This window comes from Condylura cristata, unplaced genomic scaffold (assembly GCF_000260355.1).
Source record: "Condylura cristata isolate star-nosed mole 26May11 unplaced genomic scaffold, ConCri1.0 scaffold00016, whole genome shotgun sequence".
In the NCBI taxonomy this organism is placed as follows: domain Eukaryota; kingdom Metazoa; phylum Chordata; class Mammalia; order Eulipotyphla; family Talpidae; genus Condylura; species Condylura cristata.
In genome coordinates this window covers 2,098,270-2,116,486 of record NW_004567117.1, presented here as the reverse complement: position 1 = coordinate 2,116,486, position 18,217 = coordinate 2,098,270, and the positions used below count along the sequence as shown (strand labels likewise).

General features: G+C 44.8%; 2 protein-coding genes across 5 annotated transcripts in view; one reads left to right on the top strand and one right to left on the bottom strand.

Annotated features, from left to right (window-relative positions):
* The window catches only part of GNAL (guanine nucleotide binding protein (G protein), alpha activating activity polypeptide, olfactory type), a 157,374-nt gene extending 154,766 nt beyond the window's left edge, over positions 1-2,608 (top strand). For both annotated transcript variants that reach the window (XM_004683733.2, XM_004683731.2), the window contains one exon: positions 1,865-2,608. In XM_004683733.2, the coding sequence (XP_004683790.2) occupies positions 1,865-2,011 (147 nt within the window). In that variant the 3' untranslated portion in view covers positions 2,012-2,608. The remainder of the gene's footprint in view (positions 1-1,864) is intronic.
* Positions 2,609-2,705: 97 nt separating this feature from the next.
* The window catches only part of MPPE1 (metallophosphoesterase 1), a 29,373-nt gene continuing 13,861 nt past the window's right edge, over positions 2,706-18,217 (bottom strand). For all 3 annotated transcript variants that reach the window (XM_012725831.1, XM_012725830.1, XM_012725832.1), the window contains exons 3-11: positions 14,719-15,114; positions 11,654-11,762; positions 9,889-9,992; positions 8,922-8,996; positions 6,750-6,858; positions 6,542-6,601; positions 6,336-6,458; positions 5,739-5,879; positions 2,706-4,760 (exon numbers count right to left, since the gene is read on the bottom strand). In XM_012725831.1, the coding sequence (XP_012581285.1) occupies positions 4,578-4,760; positions 5,739-5,879; positions 6,336-6,458; positions 6,542-6,601; positions 6,750-6,858; positions 8,922-8,996; positions 9,889-9,992; positions 11,654-11,762; positions 14,719-14,999 (1,185 nt within the window). In that variant the 5' untranslated portion in view covers positions 15,000-15,114 and the 3' untranslated portion in view covers positions 2,706-4,577. The remainder of the gene's footprint in view (positions 4,761-5,738; positions 5,880-6,335; positions 6,459-6,541; positions 6,602-6,749; positions 6,859-8,921; positions 8,997-9,888; positions 9,993-11,653; positions 11,763-14,718; positions 15,115-18,217) is intronic.

Here is an 18,217-nt window from a genome sequence, read left to right as displayed (position 1 = left end):
AGCAGGCAGTGCCCAGGAGGGGCTCAGCTACAGGCAAGAGGCATCTGCCTTCGGACTTTCTGGGTCCTTCCTGTGCCAATGTGCATTGTGAATTTCTTCAATAACAAATTTGTTTGCAGTATATAAAGAACTCCATTTTTTGATGAACTTCTTGCAAGATCATAAATATAAAAGCAAACAAAAAGTAATTCATAAAATACTGTTTTGATGAGAACTAATGTTAGCTAAGTGAGCAAACTGGGTATCACTTAGATAAAAATTAGAAACTGAACCACTCCCCACTCCCCCTAAAATGAATGGGCAGACCACTGCTCAGACCTTGTATTGTCTGACAGTGAACAAACCCTGGCTTGTACTCAGTTTGCAAGCCAAGGAGATAATGGCATAAGGGGTATCAACTTAGGTTTTTCTGTTGTGAAATTTCCCTGGAGCAACATGCCCTCTGAGAAATTTGAGTCGGATCAGTCACCCTGGCCTCACAGGGCACCTAAAGCACATGCCACATACTTCGCCTGCCCTTTACCTCTCACAGGACATAGCCTATACATCTTAGCATCGATACCGTTACAGATTTTTTTCCCTCCTGATTGCTCAAGAATAAATCTGTGCCTCCTTCGAGGAGCTTCATCACCTGAGGAACTTGCAGGAATTCCAATGCCCATTTTGCAAAATGCTTTACAGAAAAGGAAGAAGTCGAGGTTGGGGACATACAGGGACTTCTTTGGCATCTATGATGAAAACTCCGTAATGCCTTCTGAATTCATTTGCTAGGGCTACGGTAACAAAGTCTCACAGTGTATGTGATTTAACAGAAGGTTCCATGTGGGTCTACAGAGGCTAAAGTCTGAGACTGAGGTGTTCACCAGGTTAGTTTTTCCCTGAGGCCTCACCACTTGCCTTGCAGATGGCTGACTTCTCCCAGACACTCACATGGTCTTAGCTCTGTGCGAGTGTGTCCTCAACTCCTCTTCCTATGAAGACACCAGTCACATTATAATAGGGCCCATCTTATCCTACCTTATTTTAACATAATTACTTCTACCCTGTCTGCAAATACAATCCTAGTCTGAGTACTGAGGTGCTGGGGTTAGAACTTCCACACATAGTGGCGGGGGGGGGGGCACCATTCAGCCCGTCCTAGTCTTTCTGCCTGTAACCCCACCTAGCTTCAGAAGCTGAGCTGTGCTCAGGCATGGTGACTGAAGTCCTCCACTGGTATCTCTTAGTTAGGGAGAAGTCAGCTATCTGCAAGGCAATGAGTGCGGCTTCAGGAAAAAACTAACCTGAACACCTCCGTCTCAGACTTTAACCTCTGCTCCCAGAACCACTGCTAACCAGAGACACCCTAAAACACACTATCTTCTCTGTGGAGCAGAAGATAACAAGGCCAGTGCTGCCCATACAGAACCCATTAGCCACATCACCTATTTGATTAAAATTAAAACTAAACATTCAGTCTTAGTAGTTATCAGCTAGTAGCAGGGCTACCACATTGGCAGAGCAGACAGAGAACATGTCCATGGTGCCAAAAGTTCTGCTGGAAGATGTTGGTTGAACCTTCATTTATGGGGAAAGCCTACCTGAATCCTACATCAGTGGCTGTCTTTCAGTCGCATGTCCTGTATATTGAAATTCTAAGATTCTGCGCAATCCAGAGCCTGGCTCTGGAGTTGCCAGCAGTGCTCAATATTTACAGTCCCTGAGGCCAGCGCTTGCTGAGTCCCACAAGCAGACAGGACAAGCCCTCCAGCCCCGGGTCTTTGCTCTGAGCAGGGTCAAAATTGCGTGGAATTCTTGGGGGGTGGGAGCGGGGCAGCGCCCGTGCCCCACGGGTGCACAGCCAGACACACCCCTCTTTTCGCAGAGGATCAGCACTGCGACCGGGGACGGCAAGCACTACTGCTACCCACACTTCACCTGCGCGGTGGACACGGAGAACATCCGCAGGGTGTTCAACGACTGCCGCGACATCATCCAGCGCATGCACCTCAAGCAGTACGAACTCTTGTGAGGCGCGCCGGCGGGTTCGCGCACCTTCCCCGGCCAGCGCCCCGCCCCCCTGCCGCGGCCCTGCGGGGAGCCGGGACCCGAGCCGGCCTGCGGGTCAGCCCGGAGCCTGGGGGAAAGTCTGAGTTCGCCTACTTGGGCCGCCTGCTCTGTCCCACGTGCGTGCACCCCACCCCGCGCCCGCCCCTGCGTCCACCGAGCCTCTGGCTACCTCTGTCCTCCTCGGGTTTGGTCTGTAGCTGAAGTTCCCACTGAACTCGACCTTCACACTTTCTCCCAACCCACCCACTGGTGTCACTGCCCTACTTGCCCCTCGCTTGGGTGACACTGCAGTGAGATCTTGCGAGGGGGCGGGGGGGGGGCTGTGGATTCATTCGTAAATATTTAATCATCATGGATTGATTCTTCAGGAACTTGACTGGGAGGGAAGGAGAAATGCACTTTTTTCTGAGTCATCCAGCATGGCTGTGAGGCCCTAGCAGACGCTGAGCCACAGCTTTAAGAAGCTGCGGGAGACACAGGTGCCCTCTGATCTGCATGGGCCCCCGAGACTTAGAATGGAGTTCCCCAAGCCAGAGGGCAAGAAATTCTTGTCAGATACTTTGCAGGCACTGCCAGCCTCAGGCCTTTGAATTAGGATTACTTTGGAACCTTTGACATTCAGGCAGAAAACCCGCACATCCACCACTGCAAAGTGTATCCAAAACGGATTCTCCAGAGTTCACTCTGCTTGGGCCATAGTCTCCTCTCTCATATTTTTGTTGTTGTTGTTGTTACTGCTGGTTTGTTATATTGTACAGGCCACAAAATGTAATATTATTTTGTATAACTACTAAAGAAAAATCCTTGTAGATTTTTGTGCCTTGATCATGGCTACTACATCTGTAAAAGAAATGTGTTTTTATTGTGCTGAACAGCTAAATGTCAACATTATCTGCCGCTTGCTCTGAAAAAGGGAATGAATGGTATCTGTAGAATTTAGGATGTTTTGTCAGGTTGGTACTTTTTAAAATACTCCTTGATTTTATATATATATATGTATATATAACTATACATATATGCACATATGCATATAGTAAACACATGATCATACACATCTTACAAAACATCACAGGGAACCAAGGGTTTTTTTTTCCCCCCTCCAGACCATACATCTTTTGATTATTTTGCTATTATGGAGACGTTAGCAAGAAAGCACCAAAAGATGCCAATGCTTGTGTCTGGCCTAGAAGAATGAAATAAGAACATCTTCACTTTTAAAGAAAAATCATTACAAGACCTTTGTTTGACATATAAAGCCAAAATATATGGCTTTCTTTTCACACTTCAAAGATTAATAAATGCAGCCTGGAACATTATGACTCAGTATCTGGAAAGCAAAATCACAGTGGCACTGACAATTCATATTCTCACCACAGCCACAGTTTTGAGGGTAGTTCCCTTAGTTGGAAGATAATGTGTAGAAATGTCCAAAGTGCATTTCAACACAGATCCAGAGAAGCGATAGCCTAGCCTGCATCACTTCATTCATTCCTTTTAGTCTTTTCACTCTCTGTTCAATATTTTAAAGTTTACTCTATAATAAAAATTTTAGAATCCTTTATATACTCTTCTAGATTTTAAATGCTACTTTTCAAAAAAAAGACAGGATGACAACTTTACAGTCAATACAGCAAACATTTTATTTCATTATCAGCCAATTTTTACCCCTGTCCATTTAACCACTTCATGAAACTCTCATTTGAACTGAGACATATAAAGTAGAAATAAAACAGTTCCTGTTGCACTTTTAAGTAAAACATGAAGACTAAATGAAAAATATATACCCTCACATACACAGAAGTGTTGTGTACTGTTTTGTGCATTACTACTCAATAATTCCCTTTTTTCATTTTAAAAGTTAAAGAGCTAGACTCAAGAAAATTACATTCTATCTAGCTTAAAGTCATCAAGACATTTACTAGTCTAATTTTCAGGTTTCTTTTGGTCATTGACAAGCATTAAAATTCAGATTTAAAAACTTCATCTGTTGAAGAGACAATAATATTTATCTAAAAATATGATTCCATTAATTTAGCACAAAAAATATGAAAGTCTGTGAAAACAATACATTACTTCTTGTAGCATTTATATTTTTAAGTTTACAGCCTTATAATTTATAGGAATTTGAGAACCACTTCATGGGTGGACAGAAGCAAACCCCAGGTCTGTGGACACCTAATCTCAAGTGTGTTCCAGAGTTGCTCGCTCCATCCTGGGGAAGGAAAGACTACCTAGTGCATGCAAGTGATGACATTAATAGCTTTTACATACTGTACAGATACAATCTTTGATTATACATATATTTGATAAAATGAGAAAACAGATTTGTTTAGAGTACATGTTCCATTTTTATAGCATGAGAACAGTACAATCAACTATTTATTCTGCCATGGTTTGCATCAGTGATTTAGAATTTCTATGATGGGCATAGAGACAGCCTACTTTGGCCTCACCTGATAGGCACAACACCCAGAGTTCAGTTTCTTTGACTTTGATATTTATTACTAAATGCAGAAGTTTCCTGCTCTTTACTTTGTCTTATATTTTTTAAGCAGGTTCCAACCTAAATGAAGAGGTGAGGTTATTAGCTGCAAGTAAGTTAATATGAGGACCACCAGGAAGCCAGCCGCTCCGCAGTATGTGATCAGAACTGTGTGTTCCAAGGGGAGGAAACATTTGGCGAGAGCATACCCCGTGGGTGTCACGCTGCCCTGGAAAGCAAGCCAGAATGTTACGCTTCAGTGAGAGCTCCAAGCTCAGCCCAACCTGACAGTCTGACTTAGAAACAACACTGGAGGGCAGTGGGGGGACCTGGCTTTAGCATGCACAACCTACCCATCCAGTACAGTCGTAACAGAGAAGGGGAGAGTAATGTTGGACAGCCTGGAACCTGGCTTCCCAGAGAACCAGCCCCTGGCACACAGGGCTCCTCGAGAGCAGTGGGCATATGTGAGTGAAGAGACGTGGAGATCTGGATCCATGGTCAAGGAATAAAGACACAAAGAGGCTGTTGTTTCATGCAGTTTGTCACAAAATACATATGTGGGGCCATCTGAGATTTTTTTGTAGTCCTTTCTGCTCTATGGAATGATAGCAGATGTTTCATTTACCATGAATTTGAAAACAGGAGGGCTTCCCCATCTTTTTATGAAGGGAAGTACTTGATGTGAAGGTTTGGTGAACCAGGTGCTGGGCCCCAGGGGTAAAAGCAAGGAGCTGGAACACCAGGTGGTCGTTAATTGAAGCATCTTTAATAACTGGCAGAGCTGCAGTACTTCTCTACCAGGGCAATGGCCATGGGCGGGGGAATAAGATGACAGACTATAGGAAAGGAAATTATCCTGTTTCCTTAGGAAATTAAACACACAGAGCCTAACATCAGAGGGTACAGCCATGCCAGCAGGACAAAACTTGCCCCCCTCTGCCCCAACCCTGGGAACGATGCTATGTTTATCTCCAGAGAGGTGTTTAGGCTGAGGGGTAGAATTGAATTCAGTGCGTGCGTGCGTGCGTGCGTGCGTGCGTGCGGCGTGTGTGTGTGCGTGTGTGCGTGCTCGCGCGTGTGCAGTTAGGGGTGTTTATGGCTTTTGTATATTTCTACAGATTGCAGCAGCATTCAAATAGTTGATTACTGTGTTGATTTAAATCCTTAATGAAAGCATTCAGACAAAAATAAACGTTCATATTACCATAATGAAGCTGGGGTTGTTTCTGTTCCTCCAACTAAAGGAAGGCACGCTGAGCTCCAGCAGGCCGGCCCCGTGGAACACCTCGCATGCGCTGTGCGTGTGGCCGCTCAGGACCAGCCGCGGCTGCAGCCACCATAACAGCTACCGGGTGGGGAAAGCAAGAGGGTTAGGGCCTGCAGGGGACTGCCCAGCGCAGAACTTACGGCACTGGGGCAAATACAAAACAACTTCTTCACAGTAATAAGCTCAGGCTCTTAGAGATCACCTATTTCCAGCCCAGATTGTACCGTTTTTATCTTATTTTTGTAAATTTATTTCATAAAATAGTATGCATTATATAGCATATATTTGAGAAAGCACATCTTAAATTATGTATGTATGTGTGTATATATCTTTAAGTCCCATTCACTTTTCTCAACATATTTAGGTTGATGGGGAAATTCTAATTTGATATTAGAAAACAGAGGTGAAGTTAGTGAGGGAAGGGGAAAAGGACGTGGAAATCTGAAGTTATCACCAAAACCCTGCCCTCCATCCTTCACTGATAACCCTGCAGGTCGTCTGCCTTTGAGTCCCCAGCCTGGTAGACAGGCAAACCTTTTGTGAAGCCTCCCGAGAAAGCACATCGTATCTCTCCTTGAAGGGGATGCCTCTTTCTTCTGGGGGTGCTGCATCCTCTCCAGAACAGTTAGCATCACTTCTCCGGTAAAGTGGGAAGTGCTGCCCAGAATTTAGAAAAGGCAGATGTCATGAGATCTTGGTTTGTCCTGCCAAATACAAGGGCAGCTCTCCCCACCCCTCACCTGCAGCAGGATTGGAGCTGACGCTGGCAGCCTGTCTCCACACTGACTGGGGTGATGTTCCTGCCGGGCGAAATCGGCCAGTCACTGACTCGGTGAATGGCAGGAGGGAAGAAGCTGAGATTAACCACAGACAAAGGAACGCCAGCTTGCTGTGCCCTCAGCAGACATCCAAGCACAAGACACCTATGCCATCCCGCTGACCTCCTACCTCTCGAGAGCAGTTCAGTCTGTGAGAAATTTCAGTGAGTTCAGCTTCTGCTTCAGAGCAAATTCTACAGTTGTCCCCTTCCAGGGCAACGCTGTTGACCATCACAAAACTGAGGCAGAGAAGAGCGAGCATGCGTCAGGCCCATGTCCAATTCTCCAACACCGCTCCCCCCAAAAACCAAGGGCCCAAGAGAACATGCCCTGAATAGTTTTCAATCCCAGCCAGATTAATGTGCATTTTTAGGGTTAGAGTGGGGTACAAGTAAAAGGGTTTGTAATCCCAAACTTGTGAGAAATCCCAGCTCATGGAGCTCTGAGGTCAGTCTCTACTAAGCTCAAATCTACCCACAGGTAAGTGACTTAGCCTCTCTGCGCTCTGTAAAGATGAGGATAGTAAGAGATATCCCCACCATCAGCTCGTTATGAGGAGTGAAGAATACAAAAGATTAGAACCTGCCCCTGAAAGTACTCAGTAAATGTTAGGTATCCTAATTACTTCACACAGTGAACCACAGGCAATATGCTGTCATATCTGGGCATTCAGCAAATAAGGTGGGGCAGCAGCTGGTCACTATAGTTAACAGTATGGATAATCCCAACCAAAGAAAACAAAAAATCTATTATTGTCTCCTTTACAACCCTGTTACCTGAGTTATATTTTTATAAACTTTCATTACATATGCTTTTATTTCCTACATGTACCAACTGGTTAGAATGAAGAAGGTGAAGATTGCTTGAAATTTAAAGAATTTTTTTAAGATTTATTTATGCATGCATGCAAGAACTGGGGTGCAGGCCAGAGGTATGAAGTGAGAGGGTTCACCAGAGACAGATGGGAGCCAGAACAGGCAGAACTGCTGAAATACACTGCTGAGGGGAGCAGCAGGTGAGACAGGAGGAATCTGCTGTTCCATATGTAGGTTAGCTCCCTGGCCAGGTGTGGCACACTCTCTGCCAACAGAGAGACCCCACGATATATCTTCTTCTGGACCCTTTATTCTTCTCCCTCGCGAGCCTCTCTCTCTCTCTCTCTCCTCCTCCTCCTCCCTGCAGCCTCCCCCCCCTGCTCCTCTTGCTTGCTTCCTTCGCTTGCTCTAGCTTGCCTCCTCTCTGCTGCTCCCCCCCAGAGTCCGGTATGGCAGTTGCTTAAATAACATTCGTTGACCAATCAGAGCACTGCTTACGTGTACATTGGCCAATCAGAGCACTGCTCACGTGTACAACAGGCGGGTTTGGCTGCTGAATCATGGGGCTGGAGTCCCGGGCACCCCGACAGCCAGGGATCAGACTCAGTCCTGACGGAAGGGTGAGACTTAGCCTCTATGCCACCAGGGAGGCCCTATTTAAAGAACTTTCATGATAAGTAGCTGTCTGGCCAAATGACCAGCAAGATGATAAGCATACTTTGCCTCCCTACACCTGGGGGAATAACTCAACTGTGTCCAGTCTTCAGCATGACTACCAAAGGAAGCTGACTGACAGGAAAAAGGAGAGAAGAAGCAAGTATCCATGGAAAACCAACTGAACGCTGGTTCACACAGACCTCTGGGAGTTTGGCACAGGTTATTGCATTTCATGGGCCCACTGAGCTGCTGTGCTCAAAGTCAGCAGAATACCAGATACCTACGGAGAGGAGGTGACCAAACAGGAAAAGACATTCTCTCCCTTCTTCTCTCTCCAGTATCTGCAACTAGAATAATGTGTACAGTCTTGTCCACTGTGCTGCAAACACACATGGACAGGAAAGAGCCCCAAAATAAGCTTGAAAGTGGCCACACAGGAGGGAAGGTGCTGATGATCAAGACTACAGGGTGAGGCGGGCTTAGAAGTTAAGGGGGTACTTAGCTACAAAGCACAGAAAACACACACTGCCACTAAGTCCTCAGACCTAACCACAGGAGCATTCTTTACAAGGGGAAATCAGAGAACTGTAAACAAATGCCGGTACAAGAAGACTAATGAATGTACATCACCTAGCGATAGGGCTGGCACAAAGAATGAATTCCTCTCAGTGCCTGAGCAAAGCCAGAGATGGACTCATTGTGGAGCTGCCCACAGCTTTTGTCAGAGACCGCACACCAGGCCAGAGAGCGTGTGGGCCTGACCAGCGCAGCGGCCTCCCTTAAAAATTAAGGTTCCAAAGACTTCAGGAAAATTCATGAATAATACTCACTTAATTCCTTTCCAAGAAAACAGCCTCTCAGGGTTGAAAACTTTCTCAAAACGTTTTATTTTGTATGCGTCCATCCTATACTCAATGGTAAGAGGAAACAGGTTTCAGAACATGCCATTTCAGTACCTCCTAAGAGTGATTAAAAGTACAGAAAATAACTCAGGATTTGCGTACCAGAATAATGTTGCACGTGCTCACGACCCTGGGCCAAAAGGTGCTACTCTCAGCTGCACTGCCCTCTATCCATGAGGCCTGGACCAAGTGACGTGGTCCCCAGGACCTCAGGTCTCCTGTTGGTTTCAATAAGTAAAATATCCCTGGGGCGGGCGGGCAGGGGATATGACCCCAAGTGGATACCTGAAAAGATGTATAGTCCCCAACCTAAGATATGCTTTGTTTATTCCTACATACTTTGATAAATTTTAATGTGTTAAGTTAGGCACAGTAGGAAATGAACAAGAGCGAAAAATAAAATAGAGCAACTATAATAATATAAGTAATATCAGCATGCTCACTCTCCCAAAGCATCTCAGAGGATGAGTTATTTTGGACTACAGTGACTGTAGGAATGGAATGAGGACAGTCAAGCTTCTACTGACCTAACAGGACCTGGGAATGAGTTAACACCTGGACGTAAAGTGCCAACACAGGCATATCATAAGCACTGTATGTTAACTGTTAAAGTCCAAATGGCTTGATTTTCTGATTCCCAAGGAAAATAACTGGCCATTAAATGTAAGGTTCAAGTTAGATCACCCAAAGGCACCTACAAGTCATACATTTAACAGAGATTTGTTGGGGGTGCTCATGATGAAAAGCCGGAACTTCTTGCCCTTATGGGGCTTAAGTTCTTTTGGGGCATATAAATGCCCATCACGCTGCACAACTAAGGTCTGAAGTGGAGCAGCACAACTAAGGTTAGAGTGAGCAAGCGCATGCAGGACATCATGCTTCAGGAACTACTTACTGATAGTGGAAGCCAATGTCATGGTTGCCAGCAACCACCTTCAGCTGCACGTGCTGCGGATGTCGGAACATTTTCTGAAACCTGGCGACATCGTCTGCCCAGGCCTGTGGGGGAAAGGATGGCTGTGAAAACCCAGAGAACCCTCTCTTCCCTGGAGCTAAAAGACATCATATGAATTCTGATGATGATAAGTTCATTCCCTGCCTAAGTCAGATGTTCAGAAGCCTAATTTAGAATGTGAAATTCCATGTTATCCTTCTTTTCCTAAGATACGCTTAGTATTTTAATCATTTCAAATATTAATTTCACTTAAGTGGCAATCATGCTATCTCCCACCTCAAGACATTAATTGCAAGCCCCAAGATATCTGACCTATTTGTCTATTATTTTCAGACCCCATGAAGATGCTGCATGGACCCCAGGTTGAAAATGGCTTGAGATCTGGACATGTTATAAGAACAAACTCTTCGAAAATTCCAAGTAAATTCTTTGCATGTTTCAACCAAGACAAGGATGAGCACATCCCTTCGGGATGTGAACTGATCAGATGTGGGAGGGAAAAAGAGCAAAATACACAAACATATCAAAACTTCCCTAACATTAACATTAACCATTAAGGCTTGACAATTATGTTAGTGTAGTTCTTTCATTTATTAAACCAAAAATATCAGCTAGATTACTGTTTTTATTCAGAATACTCATAACTTTATTTTAAAGGTTTTTAAACATGACTCAACCTACAAAAATATGCCAGAAAGAGTCCTATGTTTGCAAAGACTTAACTGTAAGAAATAAGAGTTTCTGTTAGAATAGCATAAAATTTTAAAAATAACATCCAATGTTGCCCTTAATTTTCAATAATTTACAATTTTCATTGTACAACTAGTTGTTTTTTACAAATGACACTTCCATAATCTCCTATTTAGTTAAGGACTAGATTATAACAAACATTCTGAGCTGACAAGCAGTGAGTTTCTGCCATATAACTAGCCTAAACTTTCTTTGTACAATTTTTGGACCATTCTGGGGAATGCCAGTGATTTTTTAAATTCCCTCAAAATATCCCTTCCATAAGCTATTAATGACTGAACATTTCTAACTTGGCAGCAGTAACAGCTCTTTTTATTTCTCATTAACTCCAGGAATTTCACAAGCAAGGCTTCGTGACTGCTGAGTTAAGTGGCCTTTCTCTTTGGTTTCTGGGAAGGCTTACGTCACACCAATACCTAGGCAGAGGTCATGGCCTCCAAAGGCACAGCCTTTCATACCAAGGCCTGTGGCTCCTTCTGCACCTCTCTCTCAGTAGAAAATAAGAGAAACAAGCAACTTTTATAGCACAAATATCCAATTTTGTAGCATAACTACAGAGCATAATTCTGGCCATTTGGTAGTTAGATAAAAGAATGAATGTAAAGTTAAACAGACATTTCAACATGTATACTGTAATTTTGGGGACTATTGACATGGTGTCCATTTGCCTGTTTTTCCATTTCCAGAGAAGTTCATGGGAACACGCATCCAACAAATTGATATCTGTCTGATCTACATATTTCCCACAGGCAGTTATAACATTAGCCACCATTAATCTAATGGTGGTTCCAAATGGTGTTGGAGAAAGACCCTTAAAATCTTCCGGACAAATGAGCAAGTTCATTTTCTGTAAGCAAAACTACCAGCCCTCACTGGCATTGTCTCCTGGATTCTCAAAGTAGCCTGTGCTGGACCCTCAAAGCAGGAACCAGGTGCCTGGGTCACAGGGTCCTACCTGGGGGGAGCTCCACTTCCCTTCATCAAAGATGTCCCCCAGAATGAAGACGACTTCCGGCTGCAACAACCACAGGGCCGTCTGGAAGGCTCTCTCCATTTGCCACTCCCTTGAAGCAAAAGGGAAATTAAGACATCAGTCTGGTTTTTTGAGTAGTGCCCTTCTGTCTTAGGCACCACCTAAAAAAAATAAACTGAAGGGCCCTCCCTGGTGACACAGTAGGTTAAAGAATAGCACTATGAAGCTAAAGCCACTTCCGCATGAGTTCGATCCCCACCTGCCCCAGAGGTGATCCACATGGCACGGCAGACCTCTCCTGTCTGCCCACTGCTCTCCTCAGCAATGTACTTCGTCAGTTCTGCTCCCCCTCTCTCTGTCTCGTCTCATGTCCCTGCACCTCTGGTCTGCATGCCAGTTCTGTATGCATAAATAAATAAAAATCTTGGCCCTCCCTGGTGGCGCAGCGGGTTAAAGCACTGCACTGAGAAGCTGAAGCCACTTCCGAATCAGTTCGATCCCCACCTGCCCCGGAGGTGATCCACATGGCACGGCAGACCTCTCCTGACCCACCCGCTACTCCCCTCAGCAGTGTTCTTCGTTGATCTGCCTGTTCTGCTACCACACTCTGTCTCCCCTTCCCCTCTGGCCTGTACCCCAGTTCTGTAAGCATAAATAAATAAATCTTTTGAAAAAAAAAAAAAGTAAACTGAAAGTGGCCCATTCTCCTTGCTGGGGTTTCATTTCTTTTTTTTTTTTTTAAATATTTATTTATTCGTACAGAACTGGGGTGCAGGCCAGAGTTGCGGAGGGTGAGAGGATTCACCAGAGACAGAGTGGGGAGCAGAACAGGCAGATGGACGAAGTACACTGCTGAGGGGAGCAGCGGGCGGGTCAGGAGAGGTCTGCCGCGCCATGTGGTCGCCTCCTGGGCAGGCGGGGATCAAACTCATGCGGAAGTGGCTTCAGTTTCTCAGTGCAGTGCTTTAACCCGCTGCGCCACCAGGGAGGGCCCGGTTTCATTTCTTTTTAAAGGAACCTTAACTAATTTCCTGCGTTTAAAGTTGAGAGTAGAAAATGACAGACCAATCAATATCAAAACTCAAATCTTGTAGACTTCACTCATGCCCATAATCAGTCACTGGGAAGAGAAGCAAATGACCAGAGCTTGAGATCCAGCATCTGACAGGCAGTCGCTGGACAGCCTCCAATCACTAAATGGTAGTACAGACTTGGAAATGTCACTTACTCTCTGATTTCAAGTGTCCTTGTTGCTAAGTCAGATAACCAAACCTACTCTCACAGGATAGTCATGGGATCAAATGAGAGAACATTTATAAAATGTCCAGCACAGCATCTGTGCCTTGTCAAGCCTCCCCTGCTGCCAAATCAACTCTAACCCACTTCATTTTCCTACAGACCCCAACTTTTACCTCCTTCTCAAGGTATGCCCCAGGATGCTTCTCCCCTACAAAAATGGCGGGATGGAGAGAGGATGTCATGTGCTGAGGCATGAGCAGGGAAAGATAATTTTGGTCAAAGGGCTTGTCCAGGCCCTTGCGTAGTGTACATCTCTATTTAAAGGTTTATCTTGAGAGAGACCTCCTAAAATGCATTTCTCAGTTTCCCCTGATTGGGTATTCTCCAACCTGAAGAAGAAAGGATCTAGAAGCAGCAGTAGCTAGAGGGTAAGGAAGATTGCTTGGAGGGCTGACCATAACAGAGCCAAAGGAACCCAAGTCTCACCCAAGTCCTTCTCCAAATAATGCCCCTTTGGACTTAAACTCTTAACAAACAGAGCAGCCCCTTCCTCCATCTCTCCATTCATCCTGTCTCCCCCAGCCACTCTGAGGACATTAGACATATTCCCCTCCCATCTGGCATAAGGTTCATCCAGCTAGAAGAATGCTCCCCTCATAAGAATAAAGATCCGTTTAGAGAGGCACAAACGCCACCATTGTAAGGAACAAGGTTGGGTTATGGAGCAAGAAGGGGAGATCTCTGACCTAGCAACTGAAGTACCCATCAGACCTCTTTTGGTGGGTGATATTCACAATAGCCAAGAGGGGCAAACAGCCTGGTGTCTACTGACAGATGAATGATTAAAATGTGGCTTAACACACAATGAATACTTAGTCTTTCCAAGAGAGGAAATTCTGACACTTGGTACTCAAGGATGAACCTTGAGGTCATTATGCTAAATGCAATGAGCCAATCACAAAAAGACAAAGACTGCAAGAGTCCACTCACATGCAGGCAGAGTAGTCAAATTCAGAGAGACAAAGTAAAATGGCAGCCATCAGGGCGGAAAAGGAGAAAACACGGAGTTCAGAATCTCAGTTTGGGATGAGGAAAGGCGTAGGGATGGATGGAGGTAATGCACGCACAACAATGTGTAGGCACTAAACCACTGATCAGGACACAAAAATGTACCTTAAGAGGATAACTTTCATGGAATGCAAATTTTACTGTGATTGAACTCTTCAAAAAGCTTCAGATGAGAAAACAGACAAACCAGCTATGCAGGCCTAAGCTGGAGAAACAGGCCCTGAGCCCCTCTGCAAGGGACAGCCACCATTCTGCTCTGCCACTCCTGCTGTGGGAAGGCAAAAAGCTGGTGGACTCCAAACTACACACCTGTGGCTGAACGGCCCACCCACCAGCTCTGTCTGCTCTCCTGCCCAGGGAGTAGAAAACCCACTGTTGTGACCACCCCCAGTGTCAGCATGGTGCAGACATTTTCTTCACGCAGTCTGTGAAGTTTCTCGCATAACCCAATTAATAACAAGGAGGGCAGAGACTGGCTTAGAGGGCTCTCAGTAAGCTGGCGAAAGTCATAAGACAAACCAGACTGCCTCCCAAACTCTGGCTCCTTCTATAAAAGATGACCAGTAGAAAATTCACGGAAAAGGGAGAGTCCCCAAATGTCCTTCCATGAAAGGAAAACAAGCAGTGAGTACCCTGAAGCCTTGGAATCTGATCTGTGGGGAGAGGGGCGAGGGCTGGTACCTAACTCCCTGGTACCCTTTGCCTACAGAATTTCAGAGATTCCTGGTTCGGGTTCTTACCTTCGTAATTTATCCAGCCAGTGGCCTCTTACTTCCCCAAGCAAGTGGGTATCAGCCAAAAACATGGCTTTCAGCACAGGTTGGAGCTTCTCTTGTTTACCACGATGAGCTGGAGTTTTCACTTCAGGCCAATTACATTGAAAGATCACTAAGTAATAGATTAAAAATTCACAAAACAGAAGCACAGCAAGGACACTAGCTGTAAGTTTCAACAGCAAAAATGTCCTCCTATTTAAAAGATGAAAATTCTGGTTTCCAAGTCCCAGTCTGATTATTGGCATTTTTCCTGTCCAGGAGTTGCCAAAAAGCAAGAGTCAAATCCATCAAGATTTCACGATGAGAAAACTGTAGGCTCCCAGGTAAGGTACAGATGGTGCCCAGGTCTGATTCATATGCCTAAAGAGGAAGGGGAAAGAACTGGGTTATATTCATTAATATCCTCAGTTCCCTCTATTAAGGACTAAAGCATTACACAATCCTGTCTACATTCTCAAATAAATGAATTGTCCTGTACTTTTAGTCACCTTGTAACAGGGTGGTCCCCAGGAAAAGAGGAGGTTCCAGGATCCCTGCCCCACTAAAAAGGAGGGTGGAGCTGAGCAGGAAGGAGAAGAATCTGGAGAGGAGATTGAAGAGGAAGGAAGCAGGCTGGAGAGCCAGGAGGAGCCCTGAGGGAGGCATGTGGAGCAGAGACATGTGAAAACGTGGCTCTTCTTTCTTGGCCCTGCACTGGCTGAAACAGAGGTGGGTGAGAGACCCATGTGGAGGTTGACTATGGCAGCACTTATCTTGATTTTGACTTTGCTCTTTTCCTTCCAGACTTGTCTGGCCATTTCTGACCCTTTTCCATGGGTCCCGGCCAGAAGGTGCTTTAGACTTGTGGCAGGCTTTCAGGCCTTGCTTTGGACCAATCCCTTTTGGGTGGACTTTTACTCACCAGGGGATGGTAACTTTGGGTGTCTGAATTAGAATCTATATTTTTTGTCTTTTCTGTTTTGCACACTAATTGTATTAAAGTTCTTTTTCCATGAAGGATCTTTTGTTTTGTCTTGATGTGGTAAATGGCAGACCCTATTTATAGTAAGCAGGTTTGGGGGTTCAGGGGTGCCCCTCCCTCTCCCCTGTAACAACCTTACTGATAAGGAAAATAACTAGTTTCTTAAGAAGTCCTTATACTTCTTACAACTTAAGAAGCCTTGCTATATACATATGTAAGAACAATGTTTATTAGGAGGATCTTCCCACTATTTTACTATCTTTCAAGATAATAAAGTTTTGTTACTAGTTTGGAAATTATCAAATAGGAATATAAGATATATATCTTGTATAAAATAGGAAACATAATAAGAAAAGTCAACAAATATTACGTAAGTGTAATTTGACAGGATTTCAAAGGATTTGCCAGAACCCATCTTAGACCCCTATAATGTGTTGTCTTTGGTATGAATTTATCACTTTTCTAAGTAGCTTTAAATTAGTCTTAAAATTCTAGATGGGGCCCTCCCAGATTAAAGTACAGCACAAAGAACCTAACCCACAGTCACTGCGGCATGAGTTCCATCCAGCCAGGGAGGTGACCCACATGGTGCAGCAGACCTTTCCTGTCTTGCCCACCACTCCCCTCAGCAGTGTACTTCATCAACCTGCCTGTTCTGCTCCCCACTCTGTCGCTGGTGAATCCTCTCACCCCCTGCACCTCTGGCCTGTGCCTCAGTTCTGTATGCTTATACATACACATAAATAAAAATCTTACCAAAAATTCTAGATAATCTTTTATAAGAAATTTATGTGCAATGGTTTCTCTGTAGGAACCACTAAAACGTTGTTGGATTCATCTAAATTGTAGCTAAAATTTGCATCCTGCTGTTGAAGATCTATTGCTAACACATCTGAAGAAGATGGTAAACAGCCCCAAAGAGGTAACATTCTAATGAAGTTTCCTCAACATATGCCTGAAACATGAAAATAAAAATGGGTGGTAACCTGGAAGCAATGGAGAAGTGCCACAAGTCCCTGACCAGACATCGTAACTGAGCCAATAAAGAAAGAAATCCATTTCCTGGGTTATGATTTTATATGAATCTAGAAACCTTCACAGGGTCTTCAGGGTCTAGAACAATTTTTATGAAATTCAGTCTTCAAACTGTTCAAATTTGCACATAGAAATTAGTAAACCTCATTCCCTATAAAAGTTCCCAGGTGTAGCAGTGCCAGAGTACAAAGTACACAAACATTGCCAGGGACCATGTCAGAGCAGAAAATAGGTGAAGAAAGATCAGATTTGGGGGTCACTTGTTCCTGGAAACAAAGCCCTCCACCCCAAAGCTGGATGTGGCAGTTGGACTTGGAAACCCTGCAAATTCTCAGTACCTAGTGCAGAGAGTGGAGGAAAGTTTCCTATGGGCAAGTCATGCCCTCTACCAGCTATAAAACCCCTCCCTACCTTCCCTGGGCTCCTAGCCCAATCTAGTCAGGAGAACTTTGCTTACTATCAGAAAAATAGGTGGCAGGGTAGGCATGGGTCTGAACGACAAGGTACTGCTGGCAGCCAATTTGGCATCCCACAAAGCACCCATCCCTACTGTCTGGACTTCAGGAAGCCCTGGCTTCCTAGCCCATGAAAGACAGAAGAGTGACACCTTCTAAAAGTACATTGACAGTGGGAATGTATGTAAAACACCTTGAGCTGCTGGTAGCCAGCCTGGCAATTTCAAGAAACACTAGTTCCTCCCCCATCTGGGTGGGGCAGAGCAGACATTTGGACAACCTATTACAAAAATCTGTAACCTCTTGTAGTACCTGCCCGAAGCCCAAGCCCACGGGCTACTCCTCCTCAGGCCAGAGACTCTGAGTAAAGATTCTGCAGCAAAACCTGCTGAGATCAGAACTAAGCTGCAGCTGAAGGGCTAGTTGAAGTTTAGAGTTCTTGGGAGAAAACCACAGGTGGTCTGCCTTGATCAGAATTGAGCACACAGTGATTAACATCCCTCTTGGCCAGCTGCAGCACTGAGTGGGCTTATTCTCTTGACATATTGCAGCAACATTTGCATCCCCACACATCCAGCTCACACAATGTAGGCTGGGTTCTTGGACTGGACTAGCATCCTGTGACAGTTCTTGAACTCAAGTCATCCTAATTGGTGATGATGTTTCCAACAATATAACATAAAGAACACCATCTAGCACTCTTGGCCTGCAATTCTAAAGCAATTAACATCACTGAGAAGGAAAACACTAGCTCAAGCCACAGAAATGATCACAGAGCATCAAAGAAAAATGAGAAAGTAGAAGAATTCAACCAAAATGATGGATCAAGACAAAACCTTGAGGGAAAATCACAACACAACACAAATAACCAAATAACTGGAATAAGACTTCAGAGGTGCCTCTCTTTTTCCTTCTCCTTTTCCAAATAAACCTGTTCTTTAAAATAGAGAGAGGCACATGGCGCGGCAGACCTCTCCTGACCCGCCCGCTGCTCCCCTCAGCAGTGTACTTC